This window comes from Anguilla anguilla, chromosome 15 (assembly GCF_013347855.1).
Source record: "Anguilla anguilla isolate fAngAng1 chromosome 15, fAngAng1.pri, whole genome shotgun sequence".
NCBI lineage: Eukaryota > Metazoa > Chordata > Actinopteri > Anguilliformes > Anguillidae > Anguilla > Anguilla anguilla.
Window position 1 is genome coordinate 33132257 of NC_049215.1, and position 25829 is coordinate 33158085.

At 47.1% G+C, this 25829-nt stretch overlaps 1 protein-coding gene across 4 annotated transcripts in view; it reads left to right on the top strand.

Annotated features, from left to right (window-relative positions):
- The window catches only part of zranb3 (zinc finger, RAN-binding domain containing 3), a 63178-nt gene extending 57749 nt beyond the window's left edge, over window positions 1-5429 (top strand). For all 4 annotated transcript variants that reach the window (XM_035393575.1, XM_035393576.1, XM_035393574.1 and 1 more), the window contains exons 20-21: window positions 3934-4065; window positions 5278-5429. In XM_035393575.1, coding sequence (XP_035249466.1) covers window positions 3934-4065; window positions 5278-5376 — 231 coding nt within the window. In that variant the 3' untranslated portion in view covers window positions 5377-5429. The remainder of the gene's footprint in view (window positions 1-3933; window positions 4066-5277) is intronic.
- Window positions 5430-25829: the final 20400 nt, after the last annotated feature.

Consider the following 25829-nt stretch of genomic DNA (forward strand, 5'->3'; position numbering starts at 1 on the left):
TGCTGGTTAAGTACCTTGCTCAAGGGTACAACGGCAGAATCCTAGTCTGGGAATCAAACCTGCAAACTTTAGGTTACAAGCCCCATTATCCTTACCCATTATACTACACTGCCCCCCCCACCCCCCACCCCAACAGTGAGAACAGTGTACAGAGAACAGGTAACAGTGAGAAACACGACGGCCATCCGTGCCCGTCCTGCCAGGGCATTGCAGGGCCTTTGGGTTGGATGCAGTCCAGCACAGTGAGAGGGTTTAAGGGCATGTGCAGTTCAGTGGGGCTCTGAGGAGTCACCTGGCCCAGTGGCTCAGTGAAGTCTGCTTCGCTGTCTTTGTTCAGTTCTGGCGAACTGAAGTGAGAGGTTCTCTGTCGCTAAAAATTTGAGTTTTCAGCAAGTGATTGACAGTCCCTGCTGTGATTGGTCAAACCGCTTTTGAAAATGTGGGTCTTTTTGTGCAAAAATTCTTGCAAGCATGTTGCATTCTATTCTGCTCAATCTGTTTTCTCTGACACAGTCAGATACCAAACTGGGAGCACAGACTGTTGCTACTTCAAGATGACTTTCTACCATCCTGGCAATCTATGTTTTCTAATTAATCAGTTGATTCGTTCATTTTGTTTAATTGGTTTCATTTGATTACAATTAAAATCACCAGGAGAAGGTCAACTCTGCTTGGGGTCATTTCAAATATAGCTTCTCGCTTTAATATATGACGGCTTAAAGAAACAAGAGTTTGTCAGATTTTCTTTTCACTTCTTTTCACAGTTTTAAAAATGTTTTCATTCCCTTCCAGAAAGCTATCTTGTTTTTGACAGCCCTGTATCATATAACACCATAACCCAAAGCACCATACAGTACATATATCAGTCAATCATATATGTGTTCCTGTTGCAGTAGGCCATTGATTTTTAACTATTTTTAATCATCTGTGTCGCTGAATCTACAGACTGAGGTTTCTTTGTCATTCCTACAAAGTTACCCTGGTAAAAATAAGAATACTGCATCTTGAGGGTGCCCTATGGTTGCAGTTTTATTCATTTCATTGAGGTTAAATCATGTGTTAGTATTCTAGTCATTTGCTGATCCAAAGTCAGTGGGTTATGGCTTGCTTTGCTTTAATGAAATATGGAAATTAAGTTGTGTTCAGAAGAAAAAAAGGAATGTTTATTAGAATCCTATGTTGGGCATGAAAGCATACATGTAGCGCCAGAAGCTAAACAAACACTTGTCAGAATGGAGCTAACATTTTAACCAGGCACAAGCAACTTCAAAAACCATCTGTGAATTTTACAGTAAAATTATGTAAAATGTGGTTCACTCAATTATTTTAAATCTTCCTTCTTTGACGATATTTTATTAATTGTGTTAAGACAGTGAGGATTATGTAGTTGGAGTCAGACAAATATATTTGTTTGTGAGTTGGCTGACTTGCTCTTTTAAAAAAAAGTGCTCTCATCTCCTGCCCAGGCACCTTAATTTCCAGCCCACATTTCTTCCTGTTTTTTGGATGTTTGGTCTTAAAGGGCATGAAGTGTTGTTTGCTGTTTGATTGAATACAAAACTACTTCAGTGGGGTTTGATTGAATAGCGTATGCCCTTAAACGGGGCTGAGTGTGCCTGATTGAATCCAGCCCTTGCCATCACACAAGGAAAGAGTGAAAGGAAGTGATACTTTCATACTGCATTCTGGGTAATTCATTTGGCCTGGTTTCCAAAAACAATCACAGTTACACAATGCAAAATATAAGAAGCCGCATCAACTGAGCAACATTCATTTTCCTTTTGGCTACACAGATTAAGAGTCCCTATGTCTCCTTGTCTTTCTCAAAATCTTAATGGCTCTTTCTTTCCATTTCAATAATGTTACAAATGTATGTTTGTTTTACTTTGAATAACTGGATTCAGACAAGCTGGATCAAAAAGTAAGACCCCAAAGCATAGCCAAAGATCTTCACATGAACCTTGATGCAAAGAACAATGTATATCAGCAAAGGGATTAATACACTTTGACAAAAAAATTGACATTTTGCTATAATGTACAAAAGGTGCAGTTGCCTTCCCCCAAATCATTCACAATTTCCTTTCATGCGCCTTGATGACAAAGGGTGTATTTTAGCCGTTCTGTTCCAGAGTATCATTTCTTTCACCACAGCTCCCTCAGACCCAGGAGAAGGAGAAGGCGTCTGTGTAGCTGACAAACAGCAGGGGGGGGGGGCGGGCAGGGGATTGGGGGGGGGGGGGTGCACGAAGGGCGGGGGGCGGGCAGAGGAATGGTAACACCTACTCCCTTCCCTGAGATCTGCAGCTTTGTGTGAGCACAAGATAAACGATTTTGAAGCTGCGTGGGACGCTCTCCCCCTGGAAGCTCCTGACAATGTGGAGATGCTGGCTCATCTGGGTGCCTGGGGGGTAGGGGCAGGAAGGGGGGGGGGGGGGGGGGGGGGGTGGGCGAGGGGGGGTGGTAGAGATACCCCAGAACTCCAGACACACTCAGAGGAAACCGAGCCCAGCGGCCCCCCCAAAGGATCCTCATTGATTTTAATGCTGCCCGGACCCCGGCAGGCAGGGCCGCCCATTTTAATACCGTTTGCCATTTTTCTGCAAAAGCCCTCGGACGCCAAACCTCTCACAGAATCAATGGGGGTGCTGGGAGCGAGCGGGCCTTCCCCCTCGCCCGCTGCGGCTGGCAGAGCGGCCGATAAAACACGCCTGGCACCGAGCGTCAGCAAGAGCCCGGGGTGGGACCAGCCCGACGGGGGCCAGGCTGGTTCTATAAGTATCGACCCGGAGGGGCGGATCGGTTCGACAGGCGAAGTGGCGGTATACCAGCCTCCCCCCCCAACCCCCCAGCCTCCTCACTTTCAGTGGCGCTGGACTAATTAAGGCGGGGGGGGGGGGGGGGGGGGGGGTGTGCCCCCGGAGTGGCAATTGATTTCTGTCGCCAAACTCTCCCCCCGGGGTGCTGCCCGCTAAAAAGGCAAAAGAAAAGCCCTGACGGCTTTTTCGCCTGAAAATGGAAATGCCATTTGCCGTTTTTTTAGCCTTTTGAGTCACTGTGGGCCTGTCCCTCCACCCGGCTCACTTAGCCCACGCGCTCTTATTCCTCGCTCAAATGGCACAGGAAATCCGTGCCAGCGACGGGGGGGGGGGGGGGGGGGGGGGGGGGGGGGGGGGGGGTCGGTATCTCACGCCGCGTTAGTCTGACGGGCGCTCCGACCCCCGGTAACCGAAATCCCGTAGGCTGGAGAGTGTTCCGGTTTCCCCTCTTCACACCGACCGCTTGGAACGCTAACGGGCTGCGCGGCGGGAATGCTAACGACGGCCGCGGCGCCAGCGATCCGTCGTCCTCGTCGTCCTCGGCAACGGGCTGAAGCAGCGTAGTTATGCTAAACCGGGTCAGCTGAGGAGACCGAAGTTTTTTGTACAGAATGCCCCGCGGGTTGAAATGAGACCGTTAAGGGACTGGGAGAGCGCGCTGCGTTCCGCTCGCTGTGTGTGTGCGTGGGAGCGCTGAAACGCTAGCCCGTGCGAACGGATGCTAGCGCTGGGGTAATGCGCTCGCGCTTCTTCTTGGTTTTGGTTAAGATGCGAGCGGCTGCTTTCTGATTATTAGCAACACAGCAATTACGGTTAAACAACAGTTTCCGAAGAGCTTACAAGCGAAGTTTTCCCAGGCGTACACACAAAGATAAAAAGCAAAGCTGCTTGGGAAGCCAGCTAATTATTTAATATGTCTACTCTAAAGCTATGCGACTTAGTTAACCAATTACAAACTATAATTGAGCACAAAGTTTAAGTAATTTTTGTCATTTTTTTACACACACGACTAATTACAATACATGACACGCCCTGCCTGTTATTGATTAAATACCGCTATGAATTTAAGAAGACGTTGTTTTGTTTTTTTTCCCCGTTCTTTTTTTTTGGGTCCTAGCTCAATGAGATGATCCGTACCCCTGTGGAGGGGCAGTTTTGGCAGGTGGACCACATCCGGCCAGTATACAGTGGAGGGGGGCAGTGTTCTCTGGACAACCTGCAGACTCTCTGCACCGTCTGCCATAGACAGGTGAGGACCCACGCCTGCACGCACCTGGGTGCGGCCTTCACCTTTCCAAAAACATACAGCCAAGACATTGAAAATGTTACAAACTACTGTTACTGTTTGAAATAACTGTTTTTTTTAATTCAGTCTTTACATATAATTGCAAAGCCCCTTTGAAATGAGGACTCTGGGATGCAGTCCATAATACTCTTTTCTAATCATCTACCACCAGATCTTTGGATTGTTTTGCTCATTTTAACCTTTTTTTTCTTGTTTAGCCAGTTTTCAGTAGTGGCTTTTAATTTGATCCTTTGCCTATAAGGCCAGCATCCCAGAGTCGTCCAGTAAAGGAAGCTTCAACCATTTAAGGCTGAAAACATTCTTGCTTAAGATTAATATGTAATTGTTAATTTTACACGCTTTTTTCTTGGTTTGTATTGATTTTATTATTTTATTTGACTGTTTGTTCCTTATTCTTTATGAATTCTTTATTTATTATGCTGTGAATCTCTTATTCTATTATTACTATTACATTTATTATTATTATTATTATTATTATTATTATTATTATGATGCAATGATTCTTCCACGAAGCGGAGTCTTACGCCTTTTAAGACCTGAGGTAACCTTTAAATATTCCGGTTTGGAACCGGAATAATCTTTTAATCCAACATTCTGAAATGAAGTGGCATCGAGTGTGTGAGCGTGCCATGTGTGGGCTGCAGCCCACAATGGTGCAAGAATATTTGACATTTCATCATCACAAATTGATTATCTTGAGGGTGTGCAGTGGGAGGCGCAGGATCCTTAAGCGGTAGGAACAGCCACCCACACTTATTTCAGTCAGAAATGCAATAATTCAGTGTTTATAATCTCAGTCCATAAAATACAACAATGCAACATGCACCATCACAATCAACGGAAGTGCTATATAAACCGTATTAATCCATAAAAAAACCAATAATGCTATGCTATGTACGTAAACATCTAAATCCATGAAATTCAGTCACATAATATTCACTGTTCAAATCCAGAAAATACAGTAATATGTGGTAGGACATCACGATCCACAAAAAAAATACAATATAAACCATTGCAGTTCATGCAATGCAGTAATGCAATATAAACACCTCAACCAATGACATCCATCTCAGTCCAGGAAATACAGTAGCACAGTACACACCATCTTTGTTCCAGATGTTACTGCAGTACGTCAGTGTCTTGTCTGCTTCACAGAGGACCTCCCATCAAGCCAAGGAGAGGAGCCAGATCAGGAAGGGCGTGGCCGCCTCCAAGGTGGCTTCGGACATTACCCGATTCTTCATCAGGAAGTGAGGATTCCCGGAGACGGTCCCGGTATGGCAACCACCCCCCCCATCCCCCCCGCCTCAAACCACCACCACCGCCGCCACCACCGCCGTGGTCCCCCCTCCCTCGTGTCCTGCAAGTCACCAGTACAGAATTTGTCGCTGTCATGCCCCCCCCCCCCCAATTCACCGCTCACCAATGTTGCAAAAAAAACATGAGAACATATCAGCCACACTCCCCCCCCCCCCCCCCCCCCCCCCCCCCCCCCCCCCACCAGAGGCACCGGGAGGCCCCCCACCAGGACGTCTCCCGACACGCACGTCTCATTTAAGCCTGCGGTCCGAGAGTGGAGGAGCTTTGGCACAGACCGCCTCTCTCTCTGAAGGTCATCGCGCAATATTAACAGAGGGGGCAGCGCTGAGCGGGACGGCGTTAAAGCCCGTAATCCGCGGCCCTCCTCCTCCTCCTCCTCCTCCTCCTCCTCCTCCTCCTCCTCACGATCAGATCTTCCTCGTTTGAGCGTCGGGCTTCGTGGCAGGCCCTTGATTTACGAGCGGCTTACCCGTCCGAGCGGGAGAGGGGGGGGGGGGTCTCGGGGGGGGGGGCGGTGAAAAATGGGCGATCCTTTCGCCTGTCCCGAGGAGAGGAAACGCAAACAAGAGAAGAGGGTCTTCCAACCGACGCCTGGAGCACGGACGCGGGGGCGAACGCGAGCCTCGTGCCACGCGGAGGTGTGCCTCGCTGTCGTCATGACGGCGCCGCTCACACCCCGAAAACGCGAACGTCGCTCGTTAGCGCCGCGCTAACCTATCGGCTTTCAGGCGACAGCCGCCTTTCGGCTGAGGAGACGTTCGCGTGCGGAGGATTATTATTGGTTCGTGAGGTAGCACCCTCTCCGGCAGCAAGCAAGCAAGCGGGCGGGCGGGCGGTTGTTCTGTCGCAACTTTTTTTTTTTAAGCTCGCGCACCAAGTCTTAGCACATCCGTCTACACTTTGACGTTTGTTTCTCTCAAGTAAACTCAAGATGGGGGGTGGGGGGGGGGGGGGTGAGGGGGGGAGGGGGGCGGACGACGGGTGAAAGAGCCGAAAGTTACTATGGAAACAGACCTGAGCGATAAGCCGTGCTCGGAATATTAAGTCGTTTCGCGGCTCGCTTTCTGTTTATAGCGATGCTACAGGACGGGCTAGCGGCGCCCCAGTCAGACTGCGAGCAGCCCTCCCGCGGCGGGCTCCGCTACCCCGCCGACGTCACCGTCACCTCGCCAACGCTCCAACTCGTCTTTCTCTCCTTTACAAAAAAGTCTGGGGCTGAAGTGACAGAATCGTATCAATGATAAACATTTGAAGAAAAAAAAATATATAATTTTCTCCACTTCCTATTCCAGTTTTAACTGTGGCTTAATTAGAATGGTGATAGGTGTGGGAATATTGGGATTTGATTAAAGACATGCAGTCTTGATAAACTTGCGGTGTTCGTGGATTGATGTGTAATCCTGTGCGCTTTCCAAGTCATTTCAAGGACTCTTTTCCAAGTTAGCAGCCTACATTGGCTCAGACCACCTCTCTTGAAGCTTCTCCAGCGTGGAGAGACTCTAGGCGCACTTCCCACAAACTTTGAAGAGCTTCATTATTTTCCCTGAGACAACAAACAACCAAATAGGCCTTGGACAGATTCAAGCAGAATACTCTGTCCCCATGGTTCAAAGGGAAACAACAAACACTTTGTGCTGAAACCTGCCTGCCTTGTTGCTGGAAAAATCACATCCTACAGAGAATAAAGGAAATAATTGTTCTTGGCTTTTATTGTTTTTTTTTTTTCTCTGTTGAATGTCTGCCTGACAGAGATCTGGGTTCAGATTCTCAGAAGAGAAACGTATAAATTTGTATTGACTGCAGATTGAAATAATAGGGGATGCATATGCTCACATTCTCACGTCGTCTGTTTAATTCCTTCTCCCTGTCTCTTTCATGCTTTCTCTATCTCGCTGTTTATTCTCTCCTGTCTTGCACCTTCTTCATCTCTTTTTCTAAACACTGACAGCACCAGTACGGCTCAACTATGCTCAGCTATCGCTGTAGAAGACTATTATAACCTCTTTAGAAAAAAAACTGTTGTAAATTTGTGTGCTTGTTCGGTTAATGGGATGTGACGGACTTGTCACATGCAGTTCTTGCAGCCGGCTAGTGTTCGCGTAAAAACCTTTGCCCGCTTACACATTCAAAATCAAGATAAAGTAATCCAAGTGCATTAATTAGGAAAACGGCACAAAATAATATCCTAGTGAGCTGGTTGGATCAGTAATCAGGAAGTGGAGGTTTCAGAGAGCCGTACGTCAAACAATGAAATGGTAGAATGATAGCATGATTTGCATTTTAAAATACAACCTCTTTTTATATAACAGTTTATAGGCATTACTGCTGAGAAGCATACCTCTGTTCCTGTAGATCTGGGGCTTTTCATAATTCAGCTGATGATTAAGTCATTATTGCTTCGATATGAAGCCGTCCTTTCGCAAACATTCGGCGGAATGTAATATCCCCACCGTTTGTTTTGCGTCGGACTGGAAGGCTCTAAATATATACCGCTGATTTATTTAATCAGACCCCGAGACCTGGTGGTTGTTAAGGAAGGAGACGCTGTGTACACTGCGGTCCTCCGGAGGAGCTGGCAGACAGTAATAATATCAGATGTTCCACCGATCTTATCAGCCCAGCTCGGAGATTAGGCCTCGCGAAGGAGACAGCGACGATATTAATAAAGAAGAGATATTTTTTTTGTATGACACCTTATTCATACTCAGACACATTGCGAGGTGTTCTCCTGGCGACACGAGGGAGAATGAAGGTGCCGCTAAGGCGGATAGGTAGCGGGGGGGTCTGGTCCTCTTGACCGCAGGCTTGTAGAATCAGCACCCACTGGGTTTCAAGAGAGTTCGGAATTTTTAACGTCCGGCCCTATTTGCAACTCGCCCGTGATGTCGATTGATGGAGAACATGTTCGCCTCAGTCCCATACTTCAGTCTGCGCCATAACGCACATCCAGCCCCTGCTAGTGAGCTGCACGTAGTAGTAGAGGTCAACAGCAGCAACCTTCATGCAGCTCCAAAGCCACTTAAACGTAGTCCACAGTGCACCTTCAGCCAACGGAATCCCACAGCAGTCTCTAATCGTGATTTCAATTTTTAGGGTCTAATTACTGCTAAATCTTTTTATTGAGCTGCCAAGTATCACTTTACTGCACACAGAAACTCCTGCAGAGACATACGCCCAGCAAACTGGCTGGACTGATGAAAATGTTCTCTGTCAATCGAAACCATCACGGGTGAATTGAAAATAGAGCTTGATGGCAAAAACCCAAACTATCCCTTGAACAAAATGATGATGTGTCTTCTGCAGAACATGTTTTACTAGTGCAGTGTTCATTAATCAATTGTTTTTGTTTGACAACACTATGGAATTTGAACGGTCATTTAGAGGTCGCAACGAATACTCAACTCAAAAAGTAGTTTAGCACATCCATTAAAGCCATTAAAATGGTTTGTATTTTTTTGACATCTAGCCCTATTGTCAGCTCACCTGTGATGTTTTTGATTGATGGAGAGCATTTCCACGTTCTCAAGGTTACCTTGGGGTTACTGCCACGCTAGTTTCTCTGAGTGACACGCCCCGTTGCCCGTGCGCTCCCATTTGCCATTCGTGACAGTCGGCTCCCCTCCAGCCAGCGCAAGCGCTCTCCTGTAGTTCAGGGGGGTACTGCAGAGAGAACCTTTTTCACAGAGGAAAATGCGTTTACGGGATCTTCTCCCGCGGTGCAAGTCATCAGCAGAGAACAACAGCTTTGGGACCAGCTGTAAAGGTGCACTTGGAAGTTTAGAATTTGTATCCCCCCACTGTCGGTACAAGGAGGCCAGGATAGGGCAATATGGGATTATTTTGGTTGGCATCCAGGCACCTCTGTTAATGTATTGTAGTGGTTCAATGGGGATTTAGCAAGAAGGCCAGTCGAGCGTATTCCAGTTAATGAAGTCTGGAGGACTTAAAAGCATGAATGAGTTTCCCTGTATCCCACATTCTTGGAAAGTCCCTCCTGAGCAGTTATTTTGAAAAGTTAAAAAATGAAATGCTCTTAATATGTGTCAAATGATAGTGATAATTCAAATCTCATTGTCGTGTTTTTTTCCCACTGGCCGTCATACGCAAGTCCATTGATGTTTTGCTCTAACAGTACCAATGGACATTGCCTCAGTCTTACTACAGTTGTTCGAAAGGCGTTGGGCCTTATTACCTCAAAACAGTTGTTCACATGGAGATGGGCAGAATGTAAGATTTAGAGTAGACCTGGGTGTCGTCGGCATCGCAGGGAAAATGAGTTCAATGCCACTTCAATATCCAACCAAAGGGGGAGCATGTAAATTGGAAACATGATGTACCCTAAAAATGACCTCTGTGGGACGCCAGAGGAAACATGGTCTGCAGCTGTAAGATGGCTGCTAACTGCCTTAACTAGGGCAGTTTCTGTGCTGCGCAAGAGCCAGAATCCAGACACAAATACCACATAAAGCTGATTAGAATTCATGTGGGACTGAAACTGTGGGGCAAACACTTTTTTTTCCACAGAAAATGTAGATGGAAGCGAGAGTTGGAGATGTAGAGAACTTCAGTTATGTTTTTGGAAAAAGAGTAGTGCTAGCAAAACTGGCACTATTCCTGTTCTGACTGATATTTTCAACATGTTAGTGACAGAAAGGGCAATGGGGTAACTCAAAGGAGTTTAACTTGATTTCAAAGGCTGCGCAGGAGCAGAGTCTTGGGAAATCCTGGAGGATTTTGCGCACGGTGTAGCTGCAGGTGGTGTCTGGGGAGATGGCCCTTGCCAGTCATAATGCTTCCATCGCTAGGCCACAGGACGTCCCCTGAGGTAGGGCCTTGGAGGAGAGTGACATCACACTGTGTCAGCAGTAAAAAGTAACCATAAGGGATGCTTCAAACAACTGGAACAAACCTGCTTTCAGGGCAGGTGAATATTGTGAAATATGAGACTCTTTGGATTGGAACCCTGCAGTAAGAACTCTTGAAAGACCATACACCAGTCTTCACGTCAATAAAAACACGTCTCAATCACATTTCCAGCCCATAAGAAATGGAAGCGAAACGCTCAAACTCGGGACAGGAAACGGAAAGCTTGTGTAAGAGTGCCGGGGGGATTGAAGGTCCCCCGTTCCCTTTTGGCCACAGTTGCCTGAAATCAGCCATGCCAGCCGTTTCCAGAGTATAAACGACTTTCCTTTGTAAATGAATCATTTTGTAACCTTGCCCCAGGTACATACAACATATTGGAGGATGAGGGTGAATGGGTTGGGGTTGGGGGGGGGGGGGGGGGGGCACCTAGTGCAGTCTGCCAACATTGTGAAAAGGGAGGGATGGAAGCAGCGAAAGAAGGAAGAGAGAAGGTGAATATAACAAAACAGAAACATCACATGCAGTTGAGAATATACGGGACTGTGGGTGAAAAGACACCAGAAAAATACTTCCAACCACGTATTTGCGCCATAGGTAATGGCATAATTTAATAACAGATCATAACCATACATTTTTTGCTCTATATTTTATGACAACACACTCAGGTTCTGTGAATAACTTCAGTTCTGCCATGTTCTCTGCATTGCGGAAACCATGGCGCCCTGCAAAATTGGTAGGGCACTGCGTTATGGACAGCTCAAGCACTGACTTTCCTGTTCATAAAATTGCATTTTAGGGACACGGTACTTCTGAGAATACACTTTATAGCAGCACATTAGTTCCTATCCATCATACAGCTATTAATCAATGCCAAAGTCAGTTTGTTCTGTTCTGGTACTTTTTAAAAAAGTATTTTAAATGTAAAGCTAATCTGCAAGTTGAGTAATAATATTGCCACTTAAGCTCATTTGACAGGATTTTTGCTGCAACCGTGTTTAGCTAGCAGTGGCAAGCTAGCAGGCGAAGTTGTTTAAGAATGGGTGCAGTTTAAGAGAAACTATGGCACACACATTTAAAAAGGCATTCACATTACCAAGAGGGGGGGGGGGTGATATCGATGCATTTTTACCGAGGGGGGAGGCAAGAGGTTTATATTCATACTCTCCAAACTTTGGCCAAAACTTACGGGATCAAAACTTCGCCTCTAGATCAGCTATTGGGACATTTTGCCAACTTCTCTGTCGGGAACATGGCTTAACTCGATGTGCAGGTCCAGAGAGGAGACGTGTTTACCCTTGTATGGGGCCTATGGAACCCCTCCCACCTCCAGTAACCAACGCCCCACCTGGTACTCCTCCATCTGGCTGATGCCAAACCTGAGAAGAAGTAGCTCAAGAGAACTTTATCAAATGCCACATCGGTGATGCTGGCTCAGGCAACCTTCACATACAAGTTCAGACACTCCAGAAAAAGCAGAAGGTGCCTTGGGGTGACAGCCTTATAAGCCGTAGTGAGTTTTAAGCTCAGTCAAACCCAGTCATAGTGCTATTGATGTTCACGCCGTTCAAAACCGTTCATGAAACTGCAGGTATGAGTCTTCAGATGTCTCGTCTGAACACTGACAGTCAACAGAACTTCTCTTCTGTTGTTTTAGAACTGATAAATGCTTCTCACAAAAAAAAAAAAAAAATCCGAACTTTTTTTAGAGCTGCAGTTGCATCAAGGGGGCTGACAATTAGTTTCAGATTACTTCAGTTCGGCTGGAACCCGACCCGCCTCCCCGCTGAACTTGTAGGGGGGGGAGGGGGGGTGGGAAGAAAAGGTTTGGAGAAAAACAGTTAAAATAAAACAAGGACTCCTCCCCCCCTTCAGCTGGCCCAGGTCTCCTTTTAATAAGGCGGCTGCAGCGCTCGTGTCTGCACTAAGAGCCCCGGCGAGCGATGGATGTCTCGCTGGCAGCTTCCTGACATGCCCTCGCCGCACCCGTCAGCGCGTGCCAGCCCCTCCACACCTGCACCCGTGGCCCCTACGGCCCCTCCCCGGACCCATCTGCAATCTGTTATTACACAGGACCCCCCCCCCCCCCCCCCAAACCCACCAAGAAGAAGAAGAAGAAGAAACTTTAATAATGTAGGGGGGAAAACAGAGCGATATTGATTGGACAGAGAGAGGCGACAGAGACACTTCAGGGGAGCCTGAGGGAACGGAACTGGATTCAGATTTGTTTTCCTTTCCCCCCCACCCCACCTCCATTTGATGAACATTTTCGAAGCTGGCAAAGAAAGAAAGAAAAAGAAAGAAAGGGAAAAAAAGCAGGTGTGTTTGTTAATAAAAGAGAAGGCGAAGGAGGGGAAATGGGGGGGGGGGAGGGGGAGAGGACGCTGAGGGATGTGGTGGGTCTGGGATTTGAACCTCCTGTCTGTCATTTGACTAATTCAGAGTGAGCCGAATTCGGGCACTGCCGGTATCGCTCGCGAACTAATGGAACTTCACGCTGGGCCCTAATACTCTGCACTGTGGATAAGCATCAGCTTGTAGGAGCTGACTTGAAATTGTATATAATTACTGAAGTCCTTCTAGCAGACTGGTGCATTCCCAGAGGTGGGCAGTGTGGTGCTTATATTGGAATCACACTGTCTCGGGTTCTTGTTTTCACTGATGTTTTTATTCAAGTCTGGATGGTTTCATGGGAACAGACAATGCACTGTGGCCATTCAAACTGTTTTCGGTACCCAAAATCAAGTTGCCATTAACACCGGGAAGGGAGCTGTCAGATTCTTCTTAAGTAATATGAAATGCATTCATTCTCAATGCGTCATTCACAAGTGGACATTTTAACAGAAACACTGTTGTATTTTTTAAGTAGTATATATTTTTTTGCTTCAGCCATTTTTTCCACGGTTGCTGTTTTCACTAGCGCAGCTTGTTTGTAATTTGGTTATATTGCAACATCAGCTTGCAGAGCGTTCCTCATAACTCTGCGTATTTATTGGCTGCTTCGGCGTCCTCTCTGACTGCGCTGCTCAGGACCTTGAGTGTGCAGGACAAAGCGCTTCACAAATAAAACATCTAATTACTTTCTCTCTTCCCCCAAAATAGTCTGGTTTCCGCCCTCCAACTGCTCCATGCTGGAGATTTTTATCCTGTCTGACCCCCTGAGCAAGTACCCCAGTCCAGTCCTCTTGCATGCATGAGGACCCGGGTCCTTCACTCCCCTCTGGCTCCCTGTGGGCGGGGCTTGGGTGTGTGGGGGGTGTGGCCTGCTGGATGGCCACACCCACTGTCAGAATGTCCTTCCTGGCTTTGGTGGGAGAAGTGCTCAGTCAGGGGGATTCTGAGGACAATACAGTTTTGCTTTCGGCATTTATCGAGTTGTGCTGTGCTAAAACACAAGAAGAGGCTTCAATCAGTTTGATAAAAATATTTCTTACAAAGTAAAATGGCATTTCTGCCATTCTGTATGCAACATCCTCTTTTTAAATTATATTATATGTTATCAGTTGTTTTTACATGTACTTTTCACATACTTAGATATTACACAAGAACACTCATCCTTTGTGTATTTTGCAACAAGCAAGATTCCCAAGCGTAAAAAAATGAGCTCATTTTGAGTTGAATGTTTAGCGTAGTAATACTGACAGTACCCTCAGGGGGGCGCACTGCTGTGCCATGGGGCAGTGGTCACCTTTCTCCTTCACAGCGAGGTTGGCAGTGCCCCCGGTAGGAGGGGTCAGATGAGGTCATCTGGCTTCCACGTAGCCAAGTCGCACAGACCTGTGTGGAGGAGGACTGCGTGTAATGAGCAGTTTTTACTTTCATTTACAAACAAATCCCTTTTCTGTCTTTTTTTTTCCTGGGAAAGAGAAACGAAGCTACAAAAACGCTGCTACTTATTCAGTGGTCTTAGGAGCCCAGCGGTTTTTTAATATCTAAAACACTTGAGCCCTTGAGTAAGCTGTCTTTGGCTCTGTCTGCCGCAAAAAAAAGATAAAGAAAAATGGGATTAGTGACTGCCAGAAGAGAAGTGCATACCAAGTAACTTTAAAGTAATCTGTATGTAATGGAGGGTAAAGAAACCCAAGACTGCCAGACAATTAAAGCCGTCCTCAAATATAACGAAACGCGTGGCTGCAAATATTATTTTCTCCTGGTGCCAGTTCAGTGTCTCGAGCTCCTGTAGCCGTAGCCATTGAAATCGCCTTTTCAGCCAAATGACCTACTTACGGCCGTGACCTTGGCTGCAATCAGAGGACTGGAAAACGCACGCGCTTCTGTCACCTCATAAGCTGACTTATTGGAGCAAGAAGAAAGAAAAAAAAAAAGACCAAAAGATCAGCAAATTAATTTGTGCTTAACCCTGTACCTGGAGCTTCCTCTAGAGAGGTTGACATCCTGACGAAGGACACGGGTAAATTTGACCTTGAGGGCCGCGCGAGATTTCCCTGAGCTTGGATCAGACTCATCTTGCGGGGGGACGCAGCTTTTCAATGCCTCCTGTTCTGACCTACCTCCTTTCCTTCGCGCTCGCAAGAGAGCAGTTTCGGGAACGTGCAGGCGAAGCCCCACTGAATCCAAAGCCATGTTTAACAGGGTACGGGGAAGACTTGAGTGTAAAGGCCATACAGCAGATTTCTGTGTTGGTGATTTATGAATATAGGCCTTTGTGCACTGGTTGTAAGCCTCTGGACAAGAGCGTCAACTAAATACCTAAAATGTAAAGGGAAAAATACTAATTTCTCCTGTGTCAAAACTGAAAAAAAAATCATGGTAATAGACACAAAATGGCTGCCGTGTTCACTGTATACTGTACACCAGGGCTGCCCAGCACTGGTGTACAGTATATAGTGAACATGGCAGCCATTTTGTGTCTATCGTCCTGTAATTAGCAGTAATTAAGCCACTAATTAGCAGCTCAATGAGATCTCTAGCTGTTGAAGGTGGTGTGCTCAGTTCAGGTTGGAGTAAAAACCTACAGGGTGGTAGATCTCCAGGAGCAGGGTTGGGCAGCCCTACTGTACACGTCACCAACCGCGGTGATGATGGAAAGGTCACGTTACCTTGCTGGCATGCCTGGGTGGACTCTGGCAACACCCCCAGGCCTCAGTCTTTCTGCACCTTCACTGGGATCTTCAAATTCTGACGCTTTCCTGACGTTTCCTCTGATGACTGATCTCCACAAGCTCACCCACGAGGAATGCCGCCACACACAGTCCTCACCCACAGAGCAATTGGCATTGGGCCATCTTTCAGCACACTTCCCCCCCCCCCCCACCCCTCCCTTCTCCGACACCCCCCCTCCTCCCCAAGAGGAGGGGAAAACGACTTCCCTGAATGTACAGGACCAGGAGGCGTGTTGCACACGTGTCACGCGCGTTCCCCCCTTTCTGAGCGTCTCTGATTTAATTTTATTAAGCGCGCAGGTCGCTCTCAGGGCCGCGCTTTCATCGCGAGATAACCGCCGGTAGTGCAGCGGGGTCAGCCCGGCCGCCGCGTTTTAAATTATCAAACCGCGCGGAGACGGCAGGAAGTACACCAGCCGCGCACGGCGAGGAGCGGGCGGGAACGTGCCAGACGTTTCCCCCGCTAACGAACCGGGTGACGAATCTCTCTAAATCTCAATTACGTTCAAAGAGTGACTTTTTTTTTTTTAAACCGGTCTCTCCCTCTACGTCTACATCTTTTTTTTTGGTTAACTTCACAGAGGATAATTAGCGTGGCGGTGGAGAGAGAGAGAGAGAGAGAGAGAGCTAATGATCTTTGGGAGGGAAAAAAGAACCCTTAAAAAGAAGAACAAACCAAAAAAAAAAAGAGAAAGAGAGAGAGAACAGCATTTCATTTCTTGCGCTGTAGCATGACAGGGCAGATGTATGGTGGCGATGTAAGGGGGGGGGGGCGGTCGGGGAGGCTGGGGGGGTTAAGGGGCGTGAGTTAAACACAGTCTGGGCCATTATAACATGGTCTGGCTGCCATTTTCACTCCAGTACACTGCAGTAACTTCACTAGTGGTGGAGGAGGAGGGGTGGGGGGGTGGGGTGGGGGGGGGGGGAATGGGGGAGGTTCGGGGGTGGCTGTCATATTCTTAAGTCGTATAATTCATCATATCCACACTCCGGTCTCTACCCAGAGGGGACTGGTAATTAGAATCAGAATGCCAGATTATGCTTCTCTAAGCACAATTAAAAAAGACGGGATTTGGGCTAGATTTAGAGGCCATCTTCATGCAGAGGAGCAGAGTATTTACCGCAGGTACCTGCCTATGCACAATTTCCCTAAATTTAAAACCGCTCATATTTCACTCCTATTCCCTGCTGATGTGAGAGCAAAAGGAAGAGAGGAAAAAAAAGTGTGGTTGGAAGGAGAGAGCGTGCTCTCACCGAGGGACCAGATGGGCCGTGGGTTTTTTGGAATGTTTTTTTTTTTCTTCAAAAATTTAAGTTTGTGTGGAAGTGGTGCGGAATGTGGTCTTTAGGTTTTTTAAAACCTAAAACCTGCTCGTTACCTGACACTGGCTGCGTTTGGGTCCATAATGCAAGGAATTCTGACAGTTACAGAAACGGAGAGAGAGAAAAAAAAACAGAATAAGGTACTTAAGATAATTCACAAAGCCGATCTGTGACAGATAAATGTATATAAATTTAGCAATTTTGTCGTCCATTTTGAGGTGAGATTTATTCATGTGGCTCTATTACCACTTCAGTCGATTCAGACTGGGGGTGACACATTTTATTAATTTATTTATTTTTACAGCGCAAAGCATGTGTGGTAGCACACTCTCTGCCCTAGAAGGGAAGGGAAAACATCTTCCATCAGCGCGTTCACGATTAATTGAACTAATGAGTGAGTGATGTGGCAAAGCTAAACAAATCCTTGGATCCGTGGAGCCATAAAGGGCATTAGCCGTCAACATAAATAGAATGTGTCCTCTTTGTGTATTGAAAGCCAACTCGATCGTTTAAAAAAATAAATAATTATGACGCATGTTGTACCAAAAGCCATTAAAATACCTCTGCCAATCCCATAAAAAAATAACGTAAGCCTCTAAGTGATGTCGTCCTGCTTTATTTCCATAAGGGGCATGAGAAATGTAAAAACTTTATTTAAAAATCCGCAGCGAACATTCCGAAGCTTACAGTCGATCGCCGCCTGCGTGGGGAAATGATGTCACTGTCGGAATGTGATGGTGGGATGGAACACACAGCTGTCACAAACCGTGCGGTGTGTTAATGTGGGAGAGGGAGGGGTGACAGTGTCCTCACCTGGTGTGCCTTTCTGTCAGGGCTCCGGTTTCTGTCCGCTCCCAGTCCCTGTAGCCTCGCTGTGTGCGAGCGTCCACGCACGTGTGTGCGTACAGCTCTCTCTCTCTTGCATGCACGTCCATCAGTGATCAGATTGCAGACAGCCTGCAGCGTGCACCAGAACCGCACTGGACAATGAGTTCTTGAGTGACATAGGCTCTGTGCTCACTCCTACACTCCTACACTGCTTCTTCCTCCTCCTCCTCCTCCTCCTCCCTCCTGTCAAAAGACATTTAAATTGCTTGCAAAAAAAAAACGGGGCCACCATCTTGGTCCAAAGTAAACGTTGCTATGGTTACGTGCGTTCTCGAGCGAGAGCGGGAGCGGAGAGGGACTTCTGCTACTTTAGGTACGATACCTGAATAATGAGTTAGCTCGCTCTGCCGTTAAACGTGCGCAGCGTACAGCGAGCGCCCGCCTCTGTTCACGCTCGTCTGTGAGTACGGTCGTCACAAACTGCCGTACTGTGTGCGCGACCGTCGTGGACGCAGCTGAAGAACCGTAGAAGTGAAGTAAATAATATCACGGGGTGACAGTGGTGAAGGCCCTGCCAGGCTCCAGCTCTCTAATAAACACAGCGGGGGGGCCGGGGATGGGGACGGGGGGCGGGGTGGGGGGGGGGAGCGCGGCGGGGCGCGGTTGGGGGGGGGCACATCACGGGGGCTCAGCGTTGGGCTGACTGGCAGGCGTCTGAACGCCCCCTGCGCCCCCCTCAGCCCGCTAATGAGCACGGGGCCGCAGAGGTGCATGCTGGGCCGCGGAGCCCATTACTCTTAATGAACAGAGAGAAGGCCGGCGTGCCACCCCCGCGCCGAACCAGGACGCCATTATCCGTCAGAGATCACATGCTGCGACTCCGCGGTGTCTTACGGCAAAAAAAAAAAAATAAAAAAAAAAAACAACCCAAAAAAAAAAAAAAAAAACGTAGTGTCATATGGGGGTCTCCGCAATAAAGTAGCATCTTCAAGTGTCCCGGGTTCTTATTTCGGGCTGTTCTAATGTATAAAATGCACTCGAAACAATAAATGGCTCGTAAGAAAGTTATAATGAAATAGAAAAAAAAAGAATCACCGGTGCCCAAAGAGCCGTTATCTGCGCTCTGGAGAGAGTATAAATAGGACGGGCAGCTCGGCGAACAGCACTTTAGCACCAGACTAATTAAAGCGGGAGAGGGTGAGACTGCGCTGCTATCTGCCTCATTATAAATGAAGTGAAAGTGGCATGAATTTAAAACAATGCCCCCCTCCCACCCCCGCCTTACCCTCCCCCTGGCCACACACACTCTCTTACACACACTGTGCAGACGCACATATGCACGCACGCGCGAACGTGCACGCACACACACATACATGCACACTCTCACACACATGCACACACACGCATACACATGCATGCGCACATGCACACACAAACATGTGCACACGCATACACATGCACACTCACACACACCCATACGCACACACGCACATATGCACACATACACACACACACACACACACATACATACATGCAAACACACACACACACACACGTGTGCTTTAAGTACACTGGGGGCTGTGGAGAGTTGCTTGGGCTCTGATTGGTAGAGGTGTGGCGCTCTGTTGGTGAGCGGGCCGGTGGCGGAAACAGACAGATGGTGCGAGGCGGCCCGGTCAGCGCAGAAACGCTACCGTTCATTATTTCCGGGGGGAAAAAAATGCAGAAAACTTGATCCATCATTTCCCGATGCGTCGGCCTGCTCCCCTGACAAAGATATCAGTCGTGTTTGAACATCTGCGGCAACCCCTGAGTCTTAAGGGTTCACCCATGAATCCCTTAACTCTTGATTCACGTTGGGTGCTTGCCCCAATTAGTGTAACTCATGGGCTTTCAACAGGGGGGTCCACAATCGCACTCCAACCCCCCACCCCCACCCCAATCACAATCTCTCCACTATCAGTCTCTGCTCGCATTCTCCTGTGCTGGTCTGCATGCACAATCCTGCCCCTTCCTCTCCAGTTCCCCAGTTCGCAAATCACAACTCGTATGGTTTGACAAGCCGTCAGCTGTGGTCAGAATTCTAATATTCAGCACTGGCACAAGAACTTACTTTTATTTAGTTACTTTTATTTAGAACTACCGTACCTACTGACCCAGATCCACACCCTGACCCACCGGATGCTGCCCCAGTGCAGCTGCGATGTGATCACGAGATGTACGTGTAGTCTGTGAAATAAACAGTGAGCTGCCAGGAGTTCGTTCTTTCAAACTAAGGGAAATCTCTGCCATAATGGACTTAGAGTCTCTCAATTTTGTGGAAACGCTGTCACCTGGGTCTGTGACTCTGCATCATGGGAGGAGACGACCCACTGCTGGAGGCACACGGCACAGGAGGTGCACAGGAGGCGCTGGGGCCAGGAGCAGCATCCTCCTCGGTCGCCTCCTCACCACCGGTTGCTCTCTGCTCCAAATGCCTTGAGTTAGAAAAGCGACTGACGGTTGGACACGGAGAAGTGCCTTAACGTTTGAGAGCGATAGACAGTTGGACATGGAGAAGGGACACGGAGAAGTGCCTTAACGTTTGAAAGCGGTAGACGGTTGGACATGGAGAAGGGACATGGAGAAGTGCCTTAATGTTTGAAAGCGATAAGACGGTTGGACATGGAGAAGGGACATGGAGAAGTGCCTTAACGTTTGAAAGCGAGAGACTGTTGGACACAGAGAAGTGCCTTAACGTTTGAAAGCGAGAGACAGTTGGACACAGAGAAGTGCCTTAGCGTTTGAAAGCGAGAGACAGTTGGACACAGAGAAGTGCCTTAACGTTTGAAAGCGAGAGACAGTTGGACACGGAGAAGTGCCTTAACGTTTGAAAGCGGTAGACGGTTGGACACAGAGAAGTGCCTTAACGTTTGAAAGCGAGAGACAGTTGGACATGGAGAAGGGACATGGAGAAGTGCCTTAACGTTTGAAAGCGATAGGTGGTTGGACATGGAGAAGGGACATGGAGAAGTGCCTTAACGTTTGAAAGCGAGAGACAGTTGGACATGGAGAAGGGACATGGAGAAGTGCCTTAACGTTTGAAAGCGAGAGACAGTTGGACATGGAGAAGGGACATGGAGAAGTGCCTTAACGTTTGAAAGCGATAGGTGGTTGGACATGGAGAAGGGACATGGAGAAGTGCCTTAACGTTTGAAAGCGAGAGACAGTTGGACATGGAGAAGGGACATGGAGAAGTGCCTTAACGTTTGAAAGAGACTGACGGTTGGACACAGAGAAGTGCCTTAACGTTTGAAAGCGATAGGTGGATGGACACAGAGAAGTGCCTTAACGTTTGAAAGCGATAGGTGGATGGACACAGAGAAGTGCCTTAACGTTTGAAAGCGATAGGTGGTTGGACATGGAGAAGGGACATGGAGAAGTGCCTTAACGTTTGAAAGCGATAGGTGGTTGGACATGGAGAAGGGACATGGAGAAGTGCCTTAACGTTTGAAAGCGATAGGTGGTTGGACATGGAGAAGGGACATGAAGAAGTGCCTTAACGTGTGAAAGCGAGAGACAGTTGGACACAGAGAAGTGCCTTAGCGTTTGAAAGCGATAGGTGGTTGGACACGGAGAAGACGCGTCACTCATCTTTGAGCCGGGAACCGTGACACTTACTGGCAGTCTCCCCGGCAGAAATGAGCGCGGGAAAAAAGAAAGGGGGGGGCTTTTTTTTCTTAAGAGCGCGTACCCGGGGAGCTTAGAGACGCGACACCAAGCCCCAGCACAATGCCTGCTCGGCAGCCTGAGCTCCCACACTGAAATCTCAAATGCGCTAAAATAAGTGGATTTATTACAAGGCTATCAAAAAAAAATTATTTTTTTAAAAACCCTCATCTCGCTTTCCGCTTTTCATTTATGATAATTCATGAGGACGGTTCCCGCCGTCCAGCCTAATCTGGTATTACTGCGCTAGTAGCAGCAGTCTTAACGCGGCTCGGTTCTCGATCCGGTCCTCTCTCACACACTTGGCTCCGGAGGGCCGAGGGCATCCGTCCGCCGCAGTTTGCGAACTTCCAGCCGTCCGCAGCTCCTCCGCGACGGCGACGCTCCTTCTTAATAAAGCAGTTTCGGGCAGAGAGGCCGCCTGCCTGCCTGCCTGCCTGCCTTTCCTTCCGGAAGATATTGCTTTCCGCTCTGTCTTTATTGCCACTGTGTCTCTGGTGAGGCACGGCATTGGATGAGTGACTGCAGGCCCCGGAGCACTGCCTGCAGCAGACGCTGACTCAGTGCCCCCCCCCCAATCCCCCCCCCCCCCTTCCAGACCCCCCAGCAAGAACACGGCAACTTGAGGAATCCCTGTGGGGTAGCACCCCCGCTGGGGGAGAGTGACCACATCACCTGAAGCCTAAGGCTACATCGGGCGATAGCCAACTCTTGAGGAAACTGAAAATACATTAGTGAGACATTACCCAACACTGGCCCATTAAGCAATCATCCTGTGATCAGTCATTTACTCTGCAATCAAATGCAGAACAGAGGAACAGCTGACAGGTGAAACTGTATGCCTGTCGGTCTGTGAGGGAAAGACGTTGCCGTGGACACCGCTGGCCAGGACACAGACAAGGGCGCGCACTACAGTCACAGGCTTAGCAGATGCAGTACTTAGTTACAGCAGCCAGGGGGCACTCATTAATGTGGAACCTGTAAAACACCCAACAGTGGGTTTCAATCATACTCCATCATTCCTCATTTCCAGACGGAAAGTGATGCTGTATCTTTCTCTCCTCCAGTGAGGCGGGGGACGAAGAACTGTAATTAAATCTAAATAGTTTCTCCTCCTTAAAACAAACTTGCTTTGCCTCACCGATCAAAGTTTCTGTGTTTTTAGAGTGAATTTTTGGAGTGAATTGTCTCTCCACTTTTGGATTCTGTTATATACAGCCACAATTTTCTTCCTTTTTTAGTCCTGCCTTATATTTTGTAGTTAATGTTTTATAAAGTAGTAATAACATTTTTCACCATTATGCCATGTTTGTTATTATTTAATAGCAAAGAAGTACATACACTTTGTCAGATTTACAAAGTTATTTCCAATATAAATGTTTTTTATAACATGTTGGGGTTAACTTGGTTCAGTCAATTCACAAAACGAAATATTTTTCAATTTCATGAATTGAAAAGTGCCTCTAGTGTTCTATGATGATCGTTCAATTCATAATCTGAATTTCAATTCATTCTGTCAGTTGAATAAACTCAACAAAGTGATTGACAGTATATTTATCAGGAGCAGCTACAGCCCGACTGAGCAGCCTGGCTCTCTGCTTTATCTTCGCTAGGGAAGAGACCTTGAGCGGGTAAGCACCTAGCACGGGATTCTGGCCCACTCACCTGTCCATCTTTCTCCTCAAGCCAGTAATATTCATCACATATATTCTCAGATCTCACGATTTGATAGAAATGGACCTGGTTTCTTCTTCTTCTTCTTCGGTGGACGGTCCACGGCTGCCGGGCTGTTCGGCGGATAACACTGAGCTAGTGCCTGAAGCGTGAACACACGCCCATTCACAGCGGCCACTGTGGAACCTGCGCGTCAGGGGCGACATAGCTCAGGAGGTAAGACCGATTGTCTGGCAGTCAGAGGGTTGCCGGTTCAAACCCTGCCCTGGGCATGTCGAAGTGTCCTTGAGCAAGATACCTAACCTCTCACCCCTAACTGCTCTGGCGAATGTGAGGCATCAATTGTAAAGCGCTTTGGATAAAAGCGCTATATAAATGCAGTCCATTTACCATTTACCATTAGCTTCTGAGTGCATGGGCGTCATTTTAATGCTCTGATTTTAGGGTGACCCGTTCCATCCATTATCCCTGTCACACGTCACACTCATTTCCGCCACGGTCAGCATTCTCAGCCCTGCTCCGCCAACTGCCGAAATTCTCAACAGTTGTCAAGAAATTGCTGACCGTGCTTTCAGACCGCAGTATTATTATGATAATATTCCTCTGCCTGCTGAATTTTGGGAAAAAAATTTTTTTTTTAATGATCTTTTGTTATTATTTAATCCTCATTATTGTTATGTGCAGTACAGAGTTAATTAAATTAAGTACAAAGTACAATTTAATTAAGTTAAATTGTAAAATAAAATATCACACGGCTGTACAATTTTTTAATAAATATTTATTTCTCCTGATTTCAAATTCCCAAATGTCTTCATAATCGCTATCAATTTCGGAGAGCACAGACAAGGATGCCGTCTCTTCAGCTAAATAGGCTGACCGTGTGCACCTGACACACCAACAGGGGGTCACTAGTGTCTAATGAGACATTGTCATCACAACTGACTGAAACGCTTCCTTTCCTGGGCAACCCTACACCCAGCTGTGCATCGCCTTCCAAGGCTGCCAGCCAGAGTCAACACTTGCACCGTCCACATTCAACACTGAACCACCGTTCACACACTGGAACAGTGCCTTAACGGAGTGAGCCACCCTGCAGCCCATTGGAACCATGTGATTTAAGCGAGCATCGAATCACCTGGGCGCAGATGAACCGATTTTTTTAAATGCTTTCAAAGAGTTGCAAACGTTTCCATTAACCTTAATGTGCATTTGCACCAGCTATTCCACATTTACAATATCTGCTTCCATTAGGCAAATCGCACAAGTATATATTTCATCTTTGTACAGACACAATAATATAACAGCCCCAGAAATGATGAAGAGAAACCACTTCCCCAGTAATCATATAGAAAAACCTAACTCAATTCACAAAATGTATTGTCATGTTTATGTTTATGAAAGAATAGTTTATTGATCCCCAGTAGGGAAATTACATGGTACGACAGGCACCAGACATGAAAACCCATTAAACCACATAATACAGTCATAAAAATAATGTGATGAGCAAGTATCACATAAAAACTCAGATTTAATAAAATGCTATTTTTGAATGAAAACCTATGGGATATGGGCTTAATAGAGTCATGGAAAGCGAACATGGGTCCAATACTATACGTCAATGTAGCTAGGATGCATAGAGGACCTCCGAACAGCAGATGGCGCTCAACACTTCATTGCTGAAAGGAGATCCCCCCCCCCCCCATGGCAGTGTTGATGGTTCCACTTGTAGATGTGGACCACACTGGCTGACATGGAGAACCGGACCACAGCCTCCATTCAGAGCTGTCAGTTTGGATAACACATTGCCTTGGGCCAATTGCTTTCCCCTGTGCTACTGGACCCTAATTATTTATCACTGTCCCACTGCTTGCCGTTCTTCTCGTTCCTTCTCCCAAGCTCTTGCTTTACCAGGCGTCTCATGACAGCACAGTTTGAAGAGTTCACACAGGCTCATAGAATATCCAGTCACACCCGGAACAGACTGTTGTGATTTTCCCATTCAGTAGAATCCATTCACTCTCTCGGTGTGCGCGTCTGGACCAATCACTTTTGGGCTGAGTACTCAGCGTGGAGCATCTGGGTGAATAAAGATATCACACCCAAAATTACTCATTTAGGCGTGTGTGACAGCAGCCCGTTCAGTCAAACCTGGTTTGTGTGGTAGAGACTTATAAATCCCATACTGTAAACAAACATTTTCTGAAGAAATACCTACATTCATTCATTCCCTCCATTAAACTTCCACAGAAATGTTTTATGAGTGCAGGTAAAACAATACAAAAACTAAAAAGTGCGATGAATAAACAGATTGCTTTCTGTGAACTAAATGCTAATTTAGGGAGACAAAAGCTGAAATAGATGCAATGGTTCACTGAACTCCAATTTCCCGGCAAACCCACCCCTACAATCATTTGGCATAAATTAAAATTCAGTTTTTTTTTAAAAACTCCAGTCAAATGTGTTCCTGAAGCATTAATACCATGTTCCATTAGGAGTCCGCATTTATTAGGACAACGTCGTTCACAAAATGCGATGATGCTTTGATCTCACATAGACTTCTTTCTTGCAAAGACGTTGTGGTCACCTTCATCTTTTTTTGAGTGAAAATCATATATTCACCTGACACTCAATATAGTCATATATTCACCTGAAACTGAATATAGTCATATATTCACACGAGCTTTGGGAAACATGTCTTGAGAGTGAGAAAAACAGATAGTGGGGTGTGTGAGGTCTGTCAGCCTTACAAAAAAAGAGGCAGGAACGTTGCATTTTTCTGTACACTGGACATGTAAACGACACTAGTGTACACGCGAGTGACTGTGCGGCGCAGATATCCCGAGTTCTGTGTGCATGTTAGGATCTTAA